Source organism: Balaenoptera borealis, assembly GCF_965194805.1.
Source record: "Balaenoptera borealis genome assembly, chromosome: 15".
Taxonomy (NCBI): Eukaryota; Metazoa; Chordata; class Mammalia; order Artiodactyla; family Balaenopteridae; genus Balaenoptera; species Balaenoptera borealis.
This window is the reverse complement of record NC_138871.1, coordinates 62,121,818-62,141,164: the sequence shown is the minus strand read 5'-3', so window position 1 is coordinate 62,141,164 and position 19,347 is coordinate 62,121,818. Positions and strand designations below refer to the sequence as shown.

Below are 19,347 nucleotides of genomic sequence, written 5' to 3'. Positions count from 1 at the left end.
GTAAAATAAGGATTGTAAAATACCCCTTGGATCAGCCAAATTAGGTAGATACTGATATCTTGTTATATTTAAGCGGAACAGCCAGAAGATAGAATGCAGAGGGATCATGCACAGGGAAAGGACATGGAATTAGTAACTAGTAATTGTGTTTCCTAGGCAATATCACCAAAGAGACAAAGGAATGAAAGAAATGAAGGAAAGAGAGACTAAACAAAAGCCAGAGAGGGAAATGAAGTCAGAAAAGGCTTCTCCTTGCCCAGGATGGGAGACACCTGAATTTACTTACATGCTGAGGGGATGGAAAGAGAACAAAGAGGGTAAAGCTTCAGATGAGAGCAAGAGAGCGCAAAAGAGAAAGAGTCAGCCAGAAACAGAGAAGAAGAATGATATTAGAGTGAAGTCTCAAAGGGAACAAGAGAATGAGGTCAAGAGCAAAGGGGAAGGGTTGGCTTGGGACAGAATGAGGTCAACCGATATCTGGTACAGGGATAAAGTAAGTAAGGAAAAGCATGAAACAGATAAATCTGTAAGAGAATTGTGGAGGGAGAGGGGGTGTTACCCTTCACAAAATATATGTTAAATGCTTATTAAATAAATGTTAGAAGAAACTTTTGGTTACTGAATTTTTTATCTTTACTTAGGTTTATTAGTAAAATTGATTAAACAATAACAAAAATAAAATATGGTTTTATGACATATTTGACACTTCATACCATTCTAGAATTTAAGGAGAATTTTAAGACGAAACCAAAATAGTTCCTAAACAGTTTTTGCAAGGGAATTTATGATAACATCTAGTGATAGATTATAATACGGTTTTTTGTTTCATGGTGCTGTTCCCAAATCTAAAGGGCACTTCTTAATTTTTTAAAGCCTTTTAAATATTTTGGTGCCATACACTTTAAAAATCATTAGCCTCTATACCCTCCAATAATTGATCAAGAAGATGATGCTATCATTCATTTTCCTCCAAAGTTATTTGTCGAATAGTGACAAAATATGATTACAGATTAGTAATAATGTATCAAGTACTGTACAGATGCCTACAATGAAGAAAACAATTGTCAATCAAGCCAGCATTTCCAATCAGTAAGACTTCTGGGGGTGGGAACTGTTTTCTTGGGAAAAATACGTTATTTTCTCTTTTCTTTTAGCATTATGTGTATCAAATTGATTCCCAAATACAGGAGTCCTTTTTAACAAAATAAATATATGGTTCCCTTTTACCAATTTATTTTCAAAAATATCTCATTTTATCCTTATGTATGCTATGTAAAATGCATAAAAAGAAAATATTTTATTCTTTCATATCTTTGGGGAATCACATACCGTAAGAGTCATAGGGATCGATGTTGGGGTTGGTGGTGTTCCAGCCCTGGATCAGTCCGTCAGTCCCGCCACTATAGCACTGCTCACCATTGCTGCTCATTACCACACAAAGCACTGGACCTCTGGGAAGGAAAATCAATTTCTATTCTCAAAAATCTATCTGATAACAGGACTTGTTAAAAATAAGAATGCTTAATTATTCAAAAGGCTTTCTCTTTTTCTGCTTTGGATAACAAAAAACTATCAAAGCATTATTCATTTTTCTTCCTCTGCTAAACCAGTGGTTGGTAAACTATGGCCTATGGACCAAATCCAACCAGTGGACTGCTTTCGTACAGTCCTCAAGCATTTATGGTTTTTACATTTTTTAAAGGGTTGTAATACAAAACCAAACTAAAAACAAGAATGTACAACATTAAATATGCAGCCAGCAAAGCCTAAAAACATTTACTAACTGGCCCTTTATTTATAAAAGGTATGCCAAACTCTGTGCTAAATCAAGTGAACAGGTACATTCCTTAAACTTAAATGGAAACAGGAAAAGCGTGCAACATGTGATCACAATAAAAAAAGTCTCAGATATTTTTAAGGAAAAAAGATCAGGATTTCTCATAGTTAAACTTAATTGCCTCAACTTCATTTTAAGAGAGATATATACATCATCTACACATCATGCAAATAAAATCTAATTTCAGCAAGGATCCCTATTTGGTAGTGATAAACTTGTCTCTAGCATTATATTATCTGCCAGTTTCTTTTACATTTACAAAAAACACTACTAAATACAAAAAATACATAACACAAATACATACGTGAAAGAAAAGAAAATATGTTAACTAGGCTGATTTACAATGATGTTGATTTAACACAAAGAAAAAGCACATACTTACTTATGAGCTCTGAATGTATAGATAGGCTCCACATCAAGAGAAGTGCTCCTAAATCAGAGAGAGGAGGACTTTAACCACTCTAAGTTTTCAGTAGTAAACAGTATGACAATGTATGTCATAAAATTGCCCCTAGAAATACCAACACTATGCTAATATACCATGCTCAACCCCAGTACACAAGAAAGCTTACTTAACACGGATCACATATATTTGTGACTTCAAGAAACAAAATTCTTGTTTAGTAACAATACCTTGTTACATCACTTTTAGCATTGCCCTAATCTATTTGACTAAAGGAAGAGAGAGCCTCACTCAGGGGAAAAAACATGGGCTTTGAAGAGATAAATTTCTGGATTCAATTTCCAATTCTGTCACTAACTGGCTAACTTTAGGCAAATTATTTAACCTTTTGGAACTCCAGATTCCTCTATGTTTAAAATAAAACAGAAAAATAGGGATAACACCAAATATTCACAGGATTAAATGAGATTCTACATGGTAAAAGAGCCTAGGACAGAACCACACACATAGTAGAATTTCAATCAAAAGTACTTTAATTTCCTTGCATTTGCATAAAGGTTAACATGCCTGTCCTTAATACTTGCAGAAACTGTCCAAATCATCAGATTATTCATTACTCAGAACACTGAGTATATGGGTACTCTACAGGGCCTAATACTGGCCATGACTGATAATGAAAACTTGATTTAAAATCGGATTGCATTGTAGTTTTTTTTTATAGGCATATGATATCTCTCCTCATTACCAAAGTTTTAAGTTCAAAGGTAAACAGGCTACTGTTACTTGCAATGTGAAGATGTTGTTACTAAGCTATCACCAGCAAAAAATTTATTTCAATATTTTTCTAAATTTTAGTCAAGAATATATGATGAGACATTCACATTCTCTGGTCCAATATGATGTCCACTGTGACTAAAGAACTTGAAAGACAAAAGGCACAATTTATAACCAAGAAATACTTCTTCTCTGCTGAAGACACCTAATCTACATGAGGATTCACTTGGTTTTAAGCAAGATCTGGTTGAGCTATCTGATGAATCAAGTATTTTATCGAGTTTATGTATGAGTCACAGCAGGAATGTCATTGATCTCTTTTAAATTGGGCAATAGATATTCTCTACCAGTAGTAAAGCTTCCATAACCTTCTCCATTTGATGTTCATTTCTACTCTTTAATAAAAGAGGTGTCCAACACTGTAGAAGGGCCCTTGCTGGCAGATGCTGGGTTCTGGACCATGTGACCCAAGGAAGAAAGGAGAGGAGTTCCAATAAGGACCCCACCAAGTGGGATCAGGACTAGCGTGGTGACTGATAAAAGGGATTTATACCAACTCATGTCTGTCCACGCTTAGAGAGGAACCAAGAGCCCAAGGCAAGTATTAGCGGTTAAGTGAGAGCAACAACAGTGTCTTTCAGTCTAGACATTTTGGTCAAGGTCAAAAGAAAAGACCAAAGAGAGGTTCTCACCTCTCCCTGTCCCCCCATCCCCCATCAGCCTTCCCTCCCTCCCACTCCATAAGTCCAAACCTAGTAAACAACAGGACAAGCTTGGGGTGCGGGTTTGATGATTTTAAACATGCACATACCTGTTTACAACACTAGCAGAAACCTTCAGTGCAGATAAAGAGCTCCCCAAATGTGATAGTTATTTAAAACACTGTATAAAGATTACAATCAGCATTCACAAACCATCAGATAATACCATTTCTCCCTAAGGGTCAGTTTTCCAACCTAAATTAGCTTGTGAGTATGAAGGGAAAAACACCCTAAATTATGTGACATGGTAAAGAAGAAAGAATTAGAAGAGATATTTGGGGAACTTAACAGCAAATAATAAAGTAAGCATTTTTCTTCTGAAAAACTATTAATTAAAATATTTAAATACAGTTAAAGGAGAATATTCTCACTTTTTGGCTGGGGCTGTTTTCTGCAAATTCCACATTTTTAACGTGTGATCCTCTGATGCTGTTATCAAAACAGGCTCAATGGGGTGGAAAGCAAGGGCTCTAATGCCATCAAAGTGACTTCTTAACGTAAACTTAGGGTTCCACGTCTTCCTCAATGCATCTTTATTGTTTGCTATCTATTAAAGAAACAAAAGAAAAATACCAATACATTTAGTTCAGGATAGGAAAAAAACTATATTTCAACATTAATTCTTACTGATTTGTCATCAAACCATCACATTTTGCAACTTTCAAAACATATAATTTTTAAACATAAATAACCAAATCAATAGGCAAAATTAGCAATATGTTAACAATGGTTTTCTCTGAAGAAATATGAACACTATAATAAGAAAATAGGCAACATAATTCAATACAGAAAGAGGATCAAATAACTTAATAACATAAAATAGATCTTCACTAAGATGATTTTTTAAAAAGACAAGTAATTTAAACCTAATTATAGAATAGAAACTAATTTTGGGTAAGAGTTGAAAAACTAAGTTATCTTTAAACTTTTTAACATTACAGAATATGATGATACTTTTGAAATTTTCAATGCTTTCTGACAAGAGTTAAATTTTCTTCAAATTGGTAACAAAGTTTATAAACCAGAAACATAAAATGTTGAAACTGGAAGAGACAATCAGATGTTACAAAAAAAGATTCCACTGGTAAAATAAATACATTATTATGTTCCTTTTCTCCACAGAATCTCCATCTCAACAACTGAAAAAAATGCACTGTTTTTTCATTCCAAGTAATAGGAAAGCCAAAGAGGTTAGTATTTGACTTTACACAAGCACCATGTATGAACTCTTCACACTCCAAGGCTAACAATCATGCTAGGTTTAAGCAAGAGTGGGGCAAGTAATGGTAACACACTGGAGAAATGTTAACCATACTTACAATGACAAAAATCATCAATGATACTAACAATAGCTGCTATTTTGAGCATTATTCATTATTTTGTACATTATTCCAAAAGGCTTAACATGCATTAACTCAGTTAATCCTCACAACAACTCTATGAAGTAGGAATTAACATTATCCCCACTTTACAGACTAGGCATGTTAGGGAAAGAGAAATTAAGTGACTTGCCGTCTAGTAAATGGAGGAGTCAGGATTCAAAATCAGTCAGTCTGGCTTCAGAGACTATGTATTAATATAAACTATACTTCAGAGCCCAGAAGTTTAGAAATCTGCAGAAAAATCTGGACAGGACATGTCACAACTGGGGCAATAAGTGAAGACAAAACACACTATGCAAGGAACTACTCTCAGTGGAGCTGGTTATCTTTGGGGCAAGCGGGGTTGCGGGGGGAGGTGAAGAAGACAAGGGCAACTGAACTGACTCCTGCCCACTCTTATTAAAGAGCTAAAAGGTTTTCACACGTAAGAGCACTTAGATTCCTTCCGAGCATCTTAATGTGGTAGGCAGCCACTAACGTAGTTCCCAATCAGCCCACTTATTTTTACCTTTGGGTAGTCGCCTTCCACATTATAGGGCTGCTCTGTATGACTAACAGCATAGTGTAGAAGTTGGAACAAATTACTTCCAAAATTAGGTTATAAAACCTTCCATCTTGAGTGTTCCTGCTCTCTATCTTTTCAGGTGCACTCACACTGGAGAAGCCAGCTGCTCTGCTGAGGATCCCACAGAGAGGTTCACGTGGTGAGGAACGCGTCTCCAGCCAACAGCCAGCAAGAAACCAAGGCCTTCTAACAACTACGTGAGTGAGCTTGGAAGTAGATTTTCCCCAAGTCAAGTCTGTGTAAGACTGCAGCCCTTGCCAACGTCGTGACTACAGCTACATGAACAACCAGAACTACACAGCTAAGCTGCCCCCAGACTGCTGACCCACAGAAACTGAGATATAAATGTTTATTGTTTTAAGCTGTTAAGCATGGTGCAAGTTGTTACATAGCAATAGACTGCTAATATGCTTAGTAAAACTAGGAACTACTTTTAGAAACAAACACTAAGTTTTCTAACAATTAAGAGCTATGAAAAAGGAATGAGCTTTCTCTAGAGAGAGGACTGAGTTCTATCATGTATTAGACAAATTCTTTGTGGAGTTAGTGCAGAGGGAACAAAAGCATCTAATGGGAAGTTCTGCTTCTGGCCATGATGGACTAGATCATTAGGACCAACTGTGTACTGAGGACAGGTAGAAAAGCAGAGCTAAAAATAAAAAATGAAGATCCACCAAAATAGTGCGAAAAAACCCAGGATCCAGGGGAAGACAGAGGCCTAAGGAAGCGAGCCTGATATCTGGAGCTGTTTTCCCCAGAGGGTGTTTACTGATTCCAGAGGAGGTGGCTGAGAGGTTGAGTGGTGCTTCTGACAGCTTTGCCATGCAGGGGGATATAAATTGGTGTCCAGGGCCTGCCAAGACAGTAGGGCTTAGCAGACCACCTTGCTTTAGGTTTCAATTTCAAGGGCCTGTATCCTACACATAAGAGTGAACTGGAAGAACACCAGCCCTTACAAAGACCATAGATCAGCTTTAGATCATCTCAAAAATTGAAAATGCAGTCAGGTGATCCAGATTTCTAGTGGCTGCAGATATCTGAGAGAAGAAAATTAAAATATACTCTCTGGGGGAAGATAAACTTAGGCCTGAAGTTATTTCTACAGACAATTTTTCAAATACAGTTATCTGGGCATAGTAAAAAATAACTGTACCCATATGAGATAACACAGCATAAATGAAAACAAGCAGAAACAACACATAATAGTAACAGAACTACTGAGTCTCTGATTCAAACTTTAAAATAATCATGCTTACTATGTTCAAGAAGATAAAAGACAAGATTGAAAATTTTGGAAGAAATCTGTAAACCATTTTAAAAAAGTAATTCTAGAAGCAAAAAATATAAGACTTCAATAGATGAGTTCAATTGCAGATTACACATAACTGAAGAGAGAATTAGCTAACCAGAAGATGAGTTATTTAAAAAATCTAGACTGAAGTACAGAAAAACAAAAGATGGAAAATACAGAAGAAAGGGGATCGGAGAGAGAGAATATAAAAAGGGGATCTAACAATATAACTAGAGTTCTAGAAGGAGGGGAGAAGGGGGAGGAGGGAGAGGAGGGAGAGGAGGGGGAGGAGGGAGAGGAGGGAGAGGAGGGAGAGGAGGGAGAGAGGGAGAGAGGGAAAGAGGGAGGGAGCGAGGGAGGGAGGGAGGGAGGTGTAAAAGCAGTATCTGAAGAGAAATGGCTGAGAACTTCACAAAACTGATGGAAACATATTAAGCCAAGAAGCTCTAAGAATTTCAAGGAGGTTTAATAAAAAGAAAATTAAATCTTAGCTGACAATCAAGGCATACAGAAATACCAGTCACGGAAAAAAATCAGATTACCACTGAATAACCAAAAATAGAAATGACAGTTGACTTTAGCAGAAAACAACAACAAAATATAATGAAACAATATATTTAAAGCACTAAAAAAATTTCTGCCAAGTGAAATTCAAAATCAGAGATAATAGTTAACCTACTCAGGCAAAAAAAGACAATTAAAGACAAGTTAAGAAAATCAGAAACTAAGAGAACTGGGCACCAGTAGATCTTCACTAAAGAGAAATATTGTGTTCTTAGAGTAAAAGAAAAGTGATCCCAGATGGACAGTCAGATATGCAGGGGAGAATGGAAAAAAGCAAAATAGATAATATAAATGGGTAATTCTGACTACTGAGTGTACAAAACAGAAGCTTGTCGGACATAAATGTATACAGAAATAAAATATATAACAAGAGTGACATATACACAGGGTGAGAGTTTTTTAAATAAAGTGTTCTAAAGATCTTTGCATGTAAAATTTTGATAAGGATGTGTGTGGTAATCTCTAATTTAAAAAGTAATGAAAGAGTGCATAAACTCCAAATAATGGGGAGGGGTGAATAATAAAAAATAATCAACCCCAACTCAGGCAAAAATAGGAGAAAAACAAACAGCACAGGTGGCACAAATAGATGGCAGGATTAAATCCAAATTAAGGATTATTTCCTTAACTATTTTAAAAAGAAATGGACTAAATGTTTTCTAATTAAAAAAGGTTGTCAAAGGTTAAAAAACAAAAGCCAACTAAATGGTGTTTTTAAAAGACATATAAAATATAAGGATATAAAAACATTGAAAACAGAAATTTCTTTTTTTTTTTTTTCAAAATCTGTATCGCATATGTGGAGAATGGAGTGCAAGGGGCCGTTTATATTAGGTTATTGTAGTAGTTCCAGGTGAAGAAAAAATGGACTAGGAGGGGAGGTAAAAAGACGTACTATATGGATTTCAGTTGTTTTTGGAGGTAAAACCCAAAAGACTTACTAAAGGACTTAGCATAGAGGGAGAGAGTTTTTGATTTGCAGGAAGGAGTGAGTGGCGAGGGTTCCTCTTCTGAGTACTTCCAAGGTTCACTTAGGGATCCATCCTACATCCTCCATGTGGCAGGAGCTACATTGTATTCCCCAACAAAGATAATGAATATCAAAGTGAGAGGATTTTAATGAAGAGATAAGATAGGCTGTGACTACTTTATGAAATAAGCAACTGTTTTTCTGATAATTGATTATGATGAACAATTATAAAACAACTGTATTTGAGATTAAGTAAATGCATGCATGCATAAAGGTGTAAAGATTCCAGTTTTGGTCCAAATCACTGACAGGTCAGCCTTAACATCTGGAAAGCATCCTGTACACACCCTTGCCTAACAACAGCTAAAACTACTTCTCAGCAGGATACTGATGATGTATTAAAGAAGCAAGACAAATGTTGCCTTTAGGCAAGCATGAATTTCAACTAATCACTGGTGCCCTAAAACATAAGACAAAATCCAGATTTGGTGATAGAAAAGGGAATTCTTTCCCTTATCTAAAACCAATAAATAAGCTATACTAATTTATGAATTTAGGTAAAGCCCATAATTTTAGTCACTGCATGATGTGAAAAGTATTATTGTTTATTTTTATAATATATTCAGATTTTCAAAGTTTGTGATTAAAACTGAACCAAATTCTACACTTGTGAAGAAGTCTTACCATCGTCACTTTTTCTATAAAATTAACTTTTTATTTTTAAAAAATAAATAAAAACAAGAAAACTAAAACCACTACTCACATCATAAGTTAATGAGTCTGCTTCATTGGCCACTGTAAGGCCTGCCAATTCTCCAAGTCCCAGTTCACTTTCAAGGGCTTCATCTGCTCCCATGATGAATGACTTCCCAGAAGGAGGAAACGTCAATGCTTCCACTGAAGGGGGAAGACAAAAGAAACATTAAAAGAACCATGTAAATAGTCAACAATTAGTCTCATAAGGGCATGTCTACATTTGATTATTTTTAAATGCTTTTAAACACAATAAAATTTAGTGAGCAGAAAATCCTGAAGAATTGCTTACTTTTTTTTTTTTATATCTTAACCATATAAAGTTATCATCTAAGAAAAGTACAAAAAAAAAAAAAGTACAACATGAAACAAATCCATTGTCCTTTCTTTTTCACTATAGAGAAAAATGTATAAATGTATAAAAGAAAGTAGGTTTTCCTCATTTGATATTTCATGCTAATTACCCAATTGATTTCTATCAATTATTAAAACATGTACAACAAGTGATTCTGAATACTGCTGGCTGCATTCAAAGTAAAATTGGTTAATTCTATAACCTGAAGTAATATGGAAAATTTCAAATGAAAATGGTCATAATTGTAAAATGTGCCCATGTAAGGCAAAACTAGTATGTGTTGTTAGAACTCAGGATTACCTCTGGAGAAGAGGGAAGGGGTAGTGTTTGAAGGAAGCACCATCAGGACTTCTAGGTCCGGGTAATGTTCTGCTTCTTTACCTAGGCATTGGTGACATGGTTGGTTTCGCTTTGAGATAATTCACTGAGTTGCACCCTCAGGACTTCAGCAGTTTACTGTAGGTATGTTATATTTCATTTAAAAAGATTTATTTCAAAGAAGTTTTTTAAAAGTGTCCATTTGAACACTTTTTATAAATGCAAATTACTCTGACAAGCCATCAGAGATAGTTCTCTAAATAGTTTTCTAGAGGTGGTTACTTTACTGATGACAAACATTTATGAATTGATTAGATGAATTTAGTAGTTTAAACTCTGGCTGCTAAAGAAGTAAATTAACTTTTTTTTTGAAAGAAACAAGTCAATTTTATTAATCAGTATATGCAGAAAATAGATTTACAAGGTGTTTTTCAGTTTTACATTCAATCATATAATTTTAGATTCAATCATAAATACTTGTTGAAGAAATGAAAGAACAGTTACGTGCTTTTAAAAATAGTAGTGGCAGGAACTCTACTCAAAATCCTTATAAGAACAAAGTAGAGTATAAATTAATAAGACATTTTCAAATCACCATGTGATAAAGCTGCAATAATAAAAATGGGTTTTACCCAAACATACCATATATCCTATGACGGGTTCAAACAACTCTAAACATTTACTAATAAAGAGTGGGAATTATTTAATTTAGAGCAGCAATTTTTATGCCAAAATTTCAACCAAATGATTCATGTGAGACTATGAGGCTAGGTCTTCAGCCAGGTGATTTTTTGTTTGTTTTGCTTTCATGTCTAATATGGCCAGATAACTTTGTTCAGGTGCGAAATAAAAATGGCTCTTCCAAAAAAAAAAAGAAACTAAGATTTGTGGGATTTGGCCATACACATTGTGTGGGCTAATTTAACTAATGTTCTAGGAATGGCCAAGTAAAACCTGAAAACAAAGGAAGGCAACAACTGCTTCTACACACACCAGTGGCTAAGCCAGCAGACCTGAGGCCCAAAGAGAGAGAGCACCAATGGGCATAACTGTCGTTGATTGATCTCTAAGAGACCTTAGAACTTTCAACTATAGGTCACATTTCTATCTGGTAACTAAACATTACTGACTCTTATCAGCTTTTACAAAATGATTTAACTATGCCTCTTAAGTGTGGCACTGCCTTCTGAATCATTATGATAAAAATAAAGTAATAAACTTATACAGCACACACAAGCTATGGAAACTTTTTCTGAAACTGGACTGAAGACCAAGAAGCATCAGTCACAGGCAATGAAATCTACAACATATTTCTTAAGTGCCTTTTCTATTTCTGAAAATCCTGCACTGAGGGGGAAGACTTAGGACCAATCCTATGGATCATAAGTTAGATATTCAACGCTTCAGTTCTAAGATTCTTAACATTTTTTTTTTCCTATCAAGGGTACTTTCTTTGCTTTATATCATCCTTTTTTGTACATGTGTCATTTAGTACGTATTCTGCCTCTATTATTAGAATTCTGCAAGATGAAATCTCTGATAAAACTCTTTTGGAGTTATTAGAATAAGAGAAAAACTAACTTGTCTTCTTATCTAGACCTGACCTTAGAATAAATGAAAGTGATTAAAATTCTCACATCTATAAGTGTCAACTGAATGAATATCCTAGTGAACAGCAAACATACCTATTGAGGCCTATGACTTCACATCTTAATTCAAAAGACACATGTCTACATCAAATAAATTGTTCACCTAGAATATAAAGGCGTAACGTGGTTTTTCATTATTTAACGTATGGAAATGAATTCCCAGTATACTGTAATTAACTCTAACAAATAACTAACCATGTAATGGTCAAACAGTTCACTGAAAAAGTATTCCGAACATGAAACTCTATTCATCAAGGTCCTGTCAGTTTATGTCTCTCTAAAACATAGCTGAATTTAAAGCCAAGAAAGAATAAAACATATGATTTTTCTGTGGCTTTTTCCCAGGTTGTTTTGTTCATTAAATAATAATGTGAAGAGGCATATCCATTGCAAATAATTACAATACTTAAATTCAAGGAAATTTTAAAAAATAAAATTTGAAATATATTCATTAATCATTAAGATTACTTTTATGTCATTCTAGACTTTCAGCTAATGTAAATATATATATTTTAAAATCAATTTACACATATACATTTATAAATAGATATATCAGAACTTAAAAGACAGAAAACTGTATTTATATACCGTAAGACTGTACTGTAAAAAACTGGGAGCAACCTAAATATCCAAAAGGGGCGGACTTCCCTGGTGGCGCAGTGGTTAAGAATCCACTTGCTAATGCATGGGACATGGGTTCGAGCCCTGGTCCGGGAGGATCCCACATGCCGTGGAGCAACTAAGCCCGTACGCCACAACTACCGAGCCTGCGCTCTGGAGCCCGCGAGCCACAACTGCTGAGCCCACATGCTGCAACTGCTGAGCCCACATGCTGCAACTGCTGAGCCCGTGCGCCTAGAGCCCATGCTCCGCAACAAGAGAAGCCACCGCAATGAGAAGCCTGCGCACCACAGTGAAGAGTAGCCCCCGCTCGCCACAACTAGAGAAAGCCTGTGCACAGCAACAAAGACCCAATGCAGCCAAAAATAAATAAATAAATATATATATATATATATATATATATATATATTAAAAAGGGGGAGAATGGTTAAGAATAAAGTCTAAAATAGAATAATCTTAAAATTACAATTATGAAGATTATTTTTATGATTTCATATAAATAAATAAAATTGAATTATTCTACATGGTGACTCTAACTGCAAAAAGTATATGCACATAGACAAGGACTGAAAGAGAACAAGGAAAAACAGAAAGTAGAAAATGTGACTAGACCTTCAGGTGTCTTTTTTCCCTTTTTCATTTGTGAATGATAAATTGCTTAAATATTTAAAAATATTTACGTGAGTCTCAAAGTAAACATTTACTATTTATAGTAATAATAATTTAAAGTAATTTTCTCATTGTTGGAATGGTATAATTAGAACTACCTGTGTACACACCAAATACATGGCTTCTGTGGAGCTAGGGGATGTTCTAAACTATAATTTAGAGTTGATTTTTAAGTTTATGCATCCTTTTTCAAATCTTAGAGATTACAGTTGGAATTAAACCCCTTTGAATATAAGAAAGCCTACATATGGGGAGTACTACGTAGTTCAAACATTTGTAGAATAAAATTCTTCTCTTAGAGAGCCCTTTCTAATAACTTAATTTATATAAGTACATCCAAGTGCTTTTTGTGCTCTAGTGTCTAAAATACTTGCCTTCATCTGCCCTATTTATTTCATGTTCAGGAAGTCTGGAGCTGCTGGGTCTGGAAGGTGAACCCACAGATGGCTGCAATGAGGGAAGTTCATCAACATCTCTCAAATTAGCAAGCATATCTTGCAGTTTTGACCTATTGGGCCCTAGCCCCCAAAAAGGGAGGGAGAGAACAAAAAAGAGGAAATAGAATTATCCAACTGCATCAAAATGGAGTCATAAACCTTACTCACATCTGCCAACATTCACCTTTAAAACTACCGTACTATACTATATTAAAAAGTAATTATTTTCTAAGTTTTCAAATTATTTTAAAAGTTTATTATTTCTTGAAAAAAATTGTGTTTTACATATATTTTTTAGATTAAGCTAATGGAATAACATCACTACTTGCATGAAAAAAATGCTCATGGGCAATTTGGACCATTAAAAATAATATTATTCTATAATCCTTGTATACTGCTCTAAACGCAGACAGATACCACAGACTGTGAAGCTACTGCGTACACTGAATTAAACAATCACATTCTTTTTTGTTTGTTTATATTAAGTTGCATTCATTGCCTTACATCCTGAAGCTATGGTATCCGAGGTGAAGTCTCATGCCCTGCCAATTACTTACCTGTACTTTGATGCTGCATTCTCCCACATCCCTGTTTTGATTGTTTTATATAGGATAGAGGCTGAAACAGATCTTCAGTAGTTTTTCCTGTTACAAGTTTAATTAAGAATGGGAAAATCTTACCCATAGTCCATTATGTTTTTTTTCCTATACCAGCAAAGAATACAACTATTTTTAAGCAATTTTAACTACTACCTAGAAATATATTCTAAGACAGTATGATTGAAGAACACAATTTGACTGGAAGTATTTCTACTAGACCATATTAAAAAGACTCAACTTCTTCCAATGAGTAACAGTTCAATTTTAAAAATACCCATGGTGGTTTATAAATTAATGCTCCATAGATCAATTCAAAGCTTTCCTTCAGTTCTATTTTCATTTTAAGTCTTTCAGTTCTGTTTTTATCTTGTCTTCACTTGTTCCCAAACTATCATTTTATCAAGATAACCTGAACTGATGATGATAAACAAAATGTGCTGAACCTCAGTCTACAGTCCCTCTCTCTTCAGTGAAAGACATTAAAATTTCTCCTCCTAAAGAATCATTTTTCTTCACCATACTAAAAAGCTATGTGCCATATGCCTGAATAGTGAACATAATCCCCAGGTCCAGGAAACCCAATAGCTTCTATTAGCAGGAATACTGTTCCAGTCAAATGGTGCAGTTTTAGGCCTTAAATGCTAAATTCCAACTATAGTGATGCCTTGATATTTGACAAGAGCCTAATAATAAATATAATAGTAGATGGATTCCACATAAGTCCTGGATACTTTTCCAACTGAAAGATCTTTTACATTTTAAGACATTCATTATTGTAGCATAATGGCTTAAATATATCAACTTTAAGTCAATCTGACAATTAAAATATTCTCATTGTTTCTTGTGTATGACAGACAAATTTTCCTTAAAATTTCAGTTTAACTGCTTTTATTATGGCTCTGAAAAGCCATAACAAACCATGTCTCACTATTGTTTAAGATTAAATTTTTATCAGTATTTTTTTTTGTTCTTCTGAGAATGCTTATTTTGTCCTTTTTTTTTAACATTTTTATTAGAGTATAATTGCTTTACAATGGTGTGTTAGTTTCTGCTTTATAACCAAGTGAATCAGTTATACATATACATATGTCCCCATATCTCTTCCCTCTTGTATCTCCCTCCCTCCCACCCTCCCTTCTAGCTGGTCACAAAGCACTGAGCTGATCTCCCTGTGCTATGCGACTGCTTCCCACTAGCTATCTATTTTACATTTGGTAGTGTATATATGTCCATATATACACTACCACTCTCTCACTTTGTCCCAGCTTACCCTTCCCCCTCCCCGTGTCCTCAAGTCCATTCTCTAGTAGGTCTGTGTCTTTATTCCCGTCTTGCCCCTAGGTTCTTCATGACCTTTTTTTTTTTTTAGGTTCCATATATATGTGTTAGCATACGGTATTTGTTTTTCTCTTTCTGACTTACTTCACTCTGTATGACAGACTCTAGGTCCACCCACCTCACTACAAATAACTCAATTTCGTTCATTTTTATGGCTGAGTAATATTCCATTGTATATATGTGCCACATCTTCTTTATCCATTCATCTGTCGATGGACACTTAGGTTGCTTCCATGTCCTGGCTATTGTACATGGAGCTGCAATGAACATTGTGGTACATGACTCTTTTCGAATTATGGTTTTCTCAGGGTATATGCCCAGTAGTGGGATTGCTGGGTCGTATGGTAGTTCTATTTTTAGTTTTTTAAGGAACCTCCATACTGTTCTCCATAGTGGCTGTATCAATTTACATTTATTTTTTAATAAAAAGTATAAAACGTTCTTATGTTTTAATATTAAACTTTTCTCATTGGGATTTAATTTACATTGAGAAGGCATCAAATGTCATTCTCTCTCAGTTACATAATGGTTGGTACAGTACTAACGTCAATAATGGCCACTGACTTTCTATCCATTAAAGCTAAATACTTGTAAATTCTAAGATATTTTAAATACAGATTTACGTATTTATCAGTAACTAATAGACTGTAAAAGAATGACTGGTCTTTGATAATCCCTAGCATCACTATAAAAAGAGAAAAAGAAAAGGCATATCCTTCCAGCCTTTTGCAATTTTAAACACATGCCTCACTCAAGTTGGATTTTAATCCTACTTTACACTACTTTAATATCCTAAAGGATGAAATTCCTATTGCCATAAAAGGGAGACCCATGTCCATACTGTCAATAACAGTGGTAACACAAGGAGATAGTTCACCCTTGCTCTCCTAAAAAGGTGTTTAAGATGGTTTTCAGGGATGTTTGAAAGCTTTTGTATTTCTATTTTAAATACTTAACTAGATCTATTGTTAAACTTTATTAATAATTTGAATAAGTTATATAGATATGATTCACAGGGCTAGAAATTTCATTTTAGCTTCCATTTTCGATGTGGCACTCATTTTGTTGAAAAAAAAAAACCTAATTGGTAATATTACAAATGAAATTGGCCAAAAATTTAAATTAGAAAAATAAATACTTAAAAAAAGTTGTGTATCTGACTCTGTGCCCTGTATAGTGATGAGAGCAAATGAACTGTGTGTTATGAACACATAGAATATTCAGGGGTAGAAATTAACTTTCTTTCTGTCTCCAAGATTTAAAATTATAAGCAATAATTTTGGTGGCTTGCCAGAGGGTCAGTCACACTAGACGAGATTTAAAATTGTCAACAGTGAAAAATCATTACTGTAATTAAGCACATCTGATTTTAAAAATCAAATGATCACTATGTTTGAAAACATAGTTCCACATACTCATGACACTCTGGATTTATTACTGGAATATATTATAATTCCATAATTATATGCACAGCCTTTTTTTTTTTAAAGTTCATAATCAAACAGCTAAACCATTTAATTTCAACCCCTGAGAGCAAGTGAAAAGGAAAGAGGTCAGGAGCAGAAAAGAAAAAGAGTAAGTAGTTTTAGGAAAACATTGGAGAAAAAAATTGGGGGATATGAAAGAGGTAAGATTTATGATTTACAGATACAATGTTTTCCACTTACTCTTCACCCCCTTTTTCCCCTTTCTCTCCTTTTTGTATTGTTCCTTGAGTTTGGTAATTACTCCCTGGTCCACATTCCAAGCTTCAGGCATGAGACACTGGTCTTCCTTTTCTAAACAGAGTGAAACAAATGAAACAGCCTTTTTCAATAAAATATTGAACAATATTCAATAAAATATTCAACAGTGAACAGTAAATTCACTGTTATGTCAATGGATGGACATAACAACCATTTTCTTCATAGTAGCACTAATTTTAAGGTCATTACATATTCATTAGATAGATACATGTCACATAAAATATAATATCCAAGAAACAAGTGATCAATTCAATTTCCTAGGTAATAATATTAAATCTCTCTTGAAATAGACATAGAAAAAAAAAAAAAAAACCCTGCAAGATTTGAGCTACTTTTAGTATATTAAGCCCCAAATGTCGATATTCAAGAACCCCTCATTTTCATCCCACTTTCTGAATTTGATTAGGATTGACTCACAAAAAAAACCATTTCTTATTAAGTTATGTAATGAAAGAAGATTATTAAGCATTTGTACAAAATAGTCTTCAATGATCTATTCACTTCAAAAATTATATATTTTTGGCATGTGTTTATCAGCAAATGATCATTTTTATTTTATAGGCTTTATAAATAGTACTTTGTAAACTTATTAATCAACCTGGCATTCAATATTTAAAACAACTTAAGTGACCTGTTAATTTAAAAATATTTAAATCAGGAAACTGAGCTTCTAGTAAAAAAGAAATTCAATCAGTAATCAATCAGTAATTTTCACTATTTCAGGAGTAGAAAATTTAAAGAGTAAATATGTTATATATTTTATATTTACTATAAAATAATTTACTATATACATATAATGTTATATAAGTGTTAGCTTAGAACACTCACTTGAATTCAAGACTCATACATATACCCAATTGCTTACTCTATATTTCTATTAGGAAGTCAAAACTCAAACCAAACATACAAAACCAAACTCCCAATCTTCCCCATCCAATCTGTTCCATCTACAGGGTTCCCCATCTTATTTGAAGGCAATTCCACACTTCCATTTGATCAGACCAAAAATCTCCCTTTCTTCCAAACCCCACATCAAATACTTCAGGAAATACTGTTTTCTCTACCTTTAAAACACATCCAGAATCTGACCACTTCTCAGCATATCCACTACTTCCCTAACCTCTGTCTCTTGCTAGAATTACTGCAAATGTTTTCCCACTCTCCCTTCCAAGTCTATTGCCAACACTGATTGCCCTGGGTAGTCTATTCTCAACACAGCAGCCAAAGTGATGCTTTAAAACAAAAGCTGGATCATGTCACTTTTCCAGCTCAAATCCTTCCCATGGTTCCCCATCTCACCAGTGGTCTACATAGCTCCACTTGATTTGGTCATTTCTTACTACATTCCCCTCAGAATCACTCTGCTCCAGCCACTCTAGCTTCTTTGAATTCCTCAAGCATACCAGGGCTACGGCTATCTTAGGGTATTTGCTCTGGTTTTCTTCTTCCTGAACACTCCTTCCCTGGACACCATGTGGCTAACTCACTCATCAATGTTGTCTTTTGTTCAAATGTTACCCTCTCAATGGGCCTTACCGTGACCAATCTATTTCATATTGTAACCTGTCCCCCTCCACCTCACCCTGACCCCAGCACTCTCTATCCCACTTACTCTGTTCTACTTTTTTCTATTTCCCATAGCATTTATCATATTCTGACATACTATATCATTTATCATGTTTGTCCCTTACTGCTATGTCCTGTTAGTAGAATGTAGGACCACAGGGGTAGGGACCTTCACCTCGAAGACTTGGCACATAGAAGGCACGTGATCAATATTTGTTCAGTGATTGGAATAAACCAAAATGAACCAGAATAAACAGAAATCTATTTTTAACAAGTTTCAATCCACAGTTTAAAAAACAGATAATTGGGTCTCTGAATACAAACTCAACATTTTTATTGAGTTTTAATAGGTTAAACATTTTTATAGATCTAACTACCAATGTATTCTACTAACAATAGTAGAAATAGTCTACTTTTTTCAGAAAGTCTAACAATCAAAAACGTTAATTTTCATCGATCACATCTTAATAATAAATTAAACTGAGTTGGCTCTTGGATCCTAGAATGTCTTCAGTTTTTTAAAGTAAAAATTTAGCTATATCATACTCTTAACTAGGTGTCATACTGATAACAACAGTAACGGAAGCTCATAGGAGAACTGTGGTAAAATCTATTTGCTTGTGAGAAACTAAGGAGATTATTAACATAAGCACAGTGACTCTTTTTTTAGGGGTATGGGGAACAGATAAAGGAAGCCCTTGAAGTGATTTAAATGCCCATTCAACTAAACAGGATTTGCAATCTAGTTTT

At 34.5% G+C, this 19,347-nt stretch overlaps 1 protein-coding gene across 3 annotated transcripts in view; it reads right to left on the bottom strand.

Moving 5' to 3' along the window:
- The window catches only part of STRN (striatin), a 132,684-nt gene that overhangs the window by 43,326 nt on the left and 70,011 nt on the right, over window positions 1-19,347 (bottom strand). The window contains exons 8-14 of one of the 3 annotated variants that reach the window (XM_082356706.1): window positions 16,954-17,064; window positions 13,907-13,993; window positions 13,287-13,430; window positions 9,311-9,444; window positions 4,147-4,322; window positions 2,220-2,267; window positions 1,330-1,451 (exon numbers count right to left, since the gene is read on the bottom strand). In XM_082356706.1, coding sequence (XP_082212832.1) covers window positions 1,330-1,451; window positions 2,220-2,267; window positions 4,147-4,322; window positions 9,311-9,444; window positions 13,287-13,430; window positions 13,907-13,993; window positions 16,954-17,064 — 822 coding nt within the window. The remainder of the gene's footprint in view (window positions 1-1,329; window positions 1,452-2,219; window positions 2,268-4,146; window positions 4,323-9,310; window positions 9,445-13,286; window positions 13,431-13,906; window positions 13,994-16,953; window positions 17,065-19,347) is intronic. The other 2 variants (XM_082356707.1, XM_082356708.1) reach the window with 2 other exon arrangements.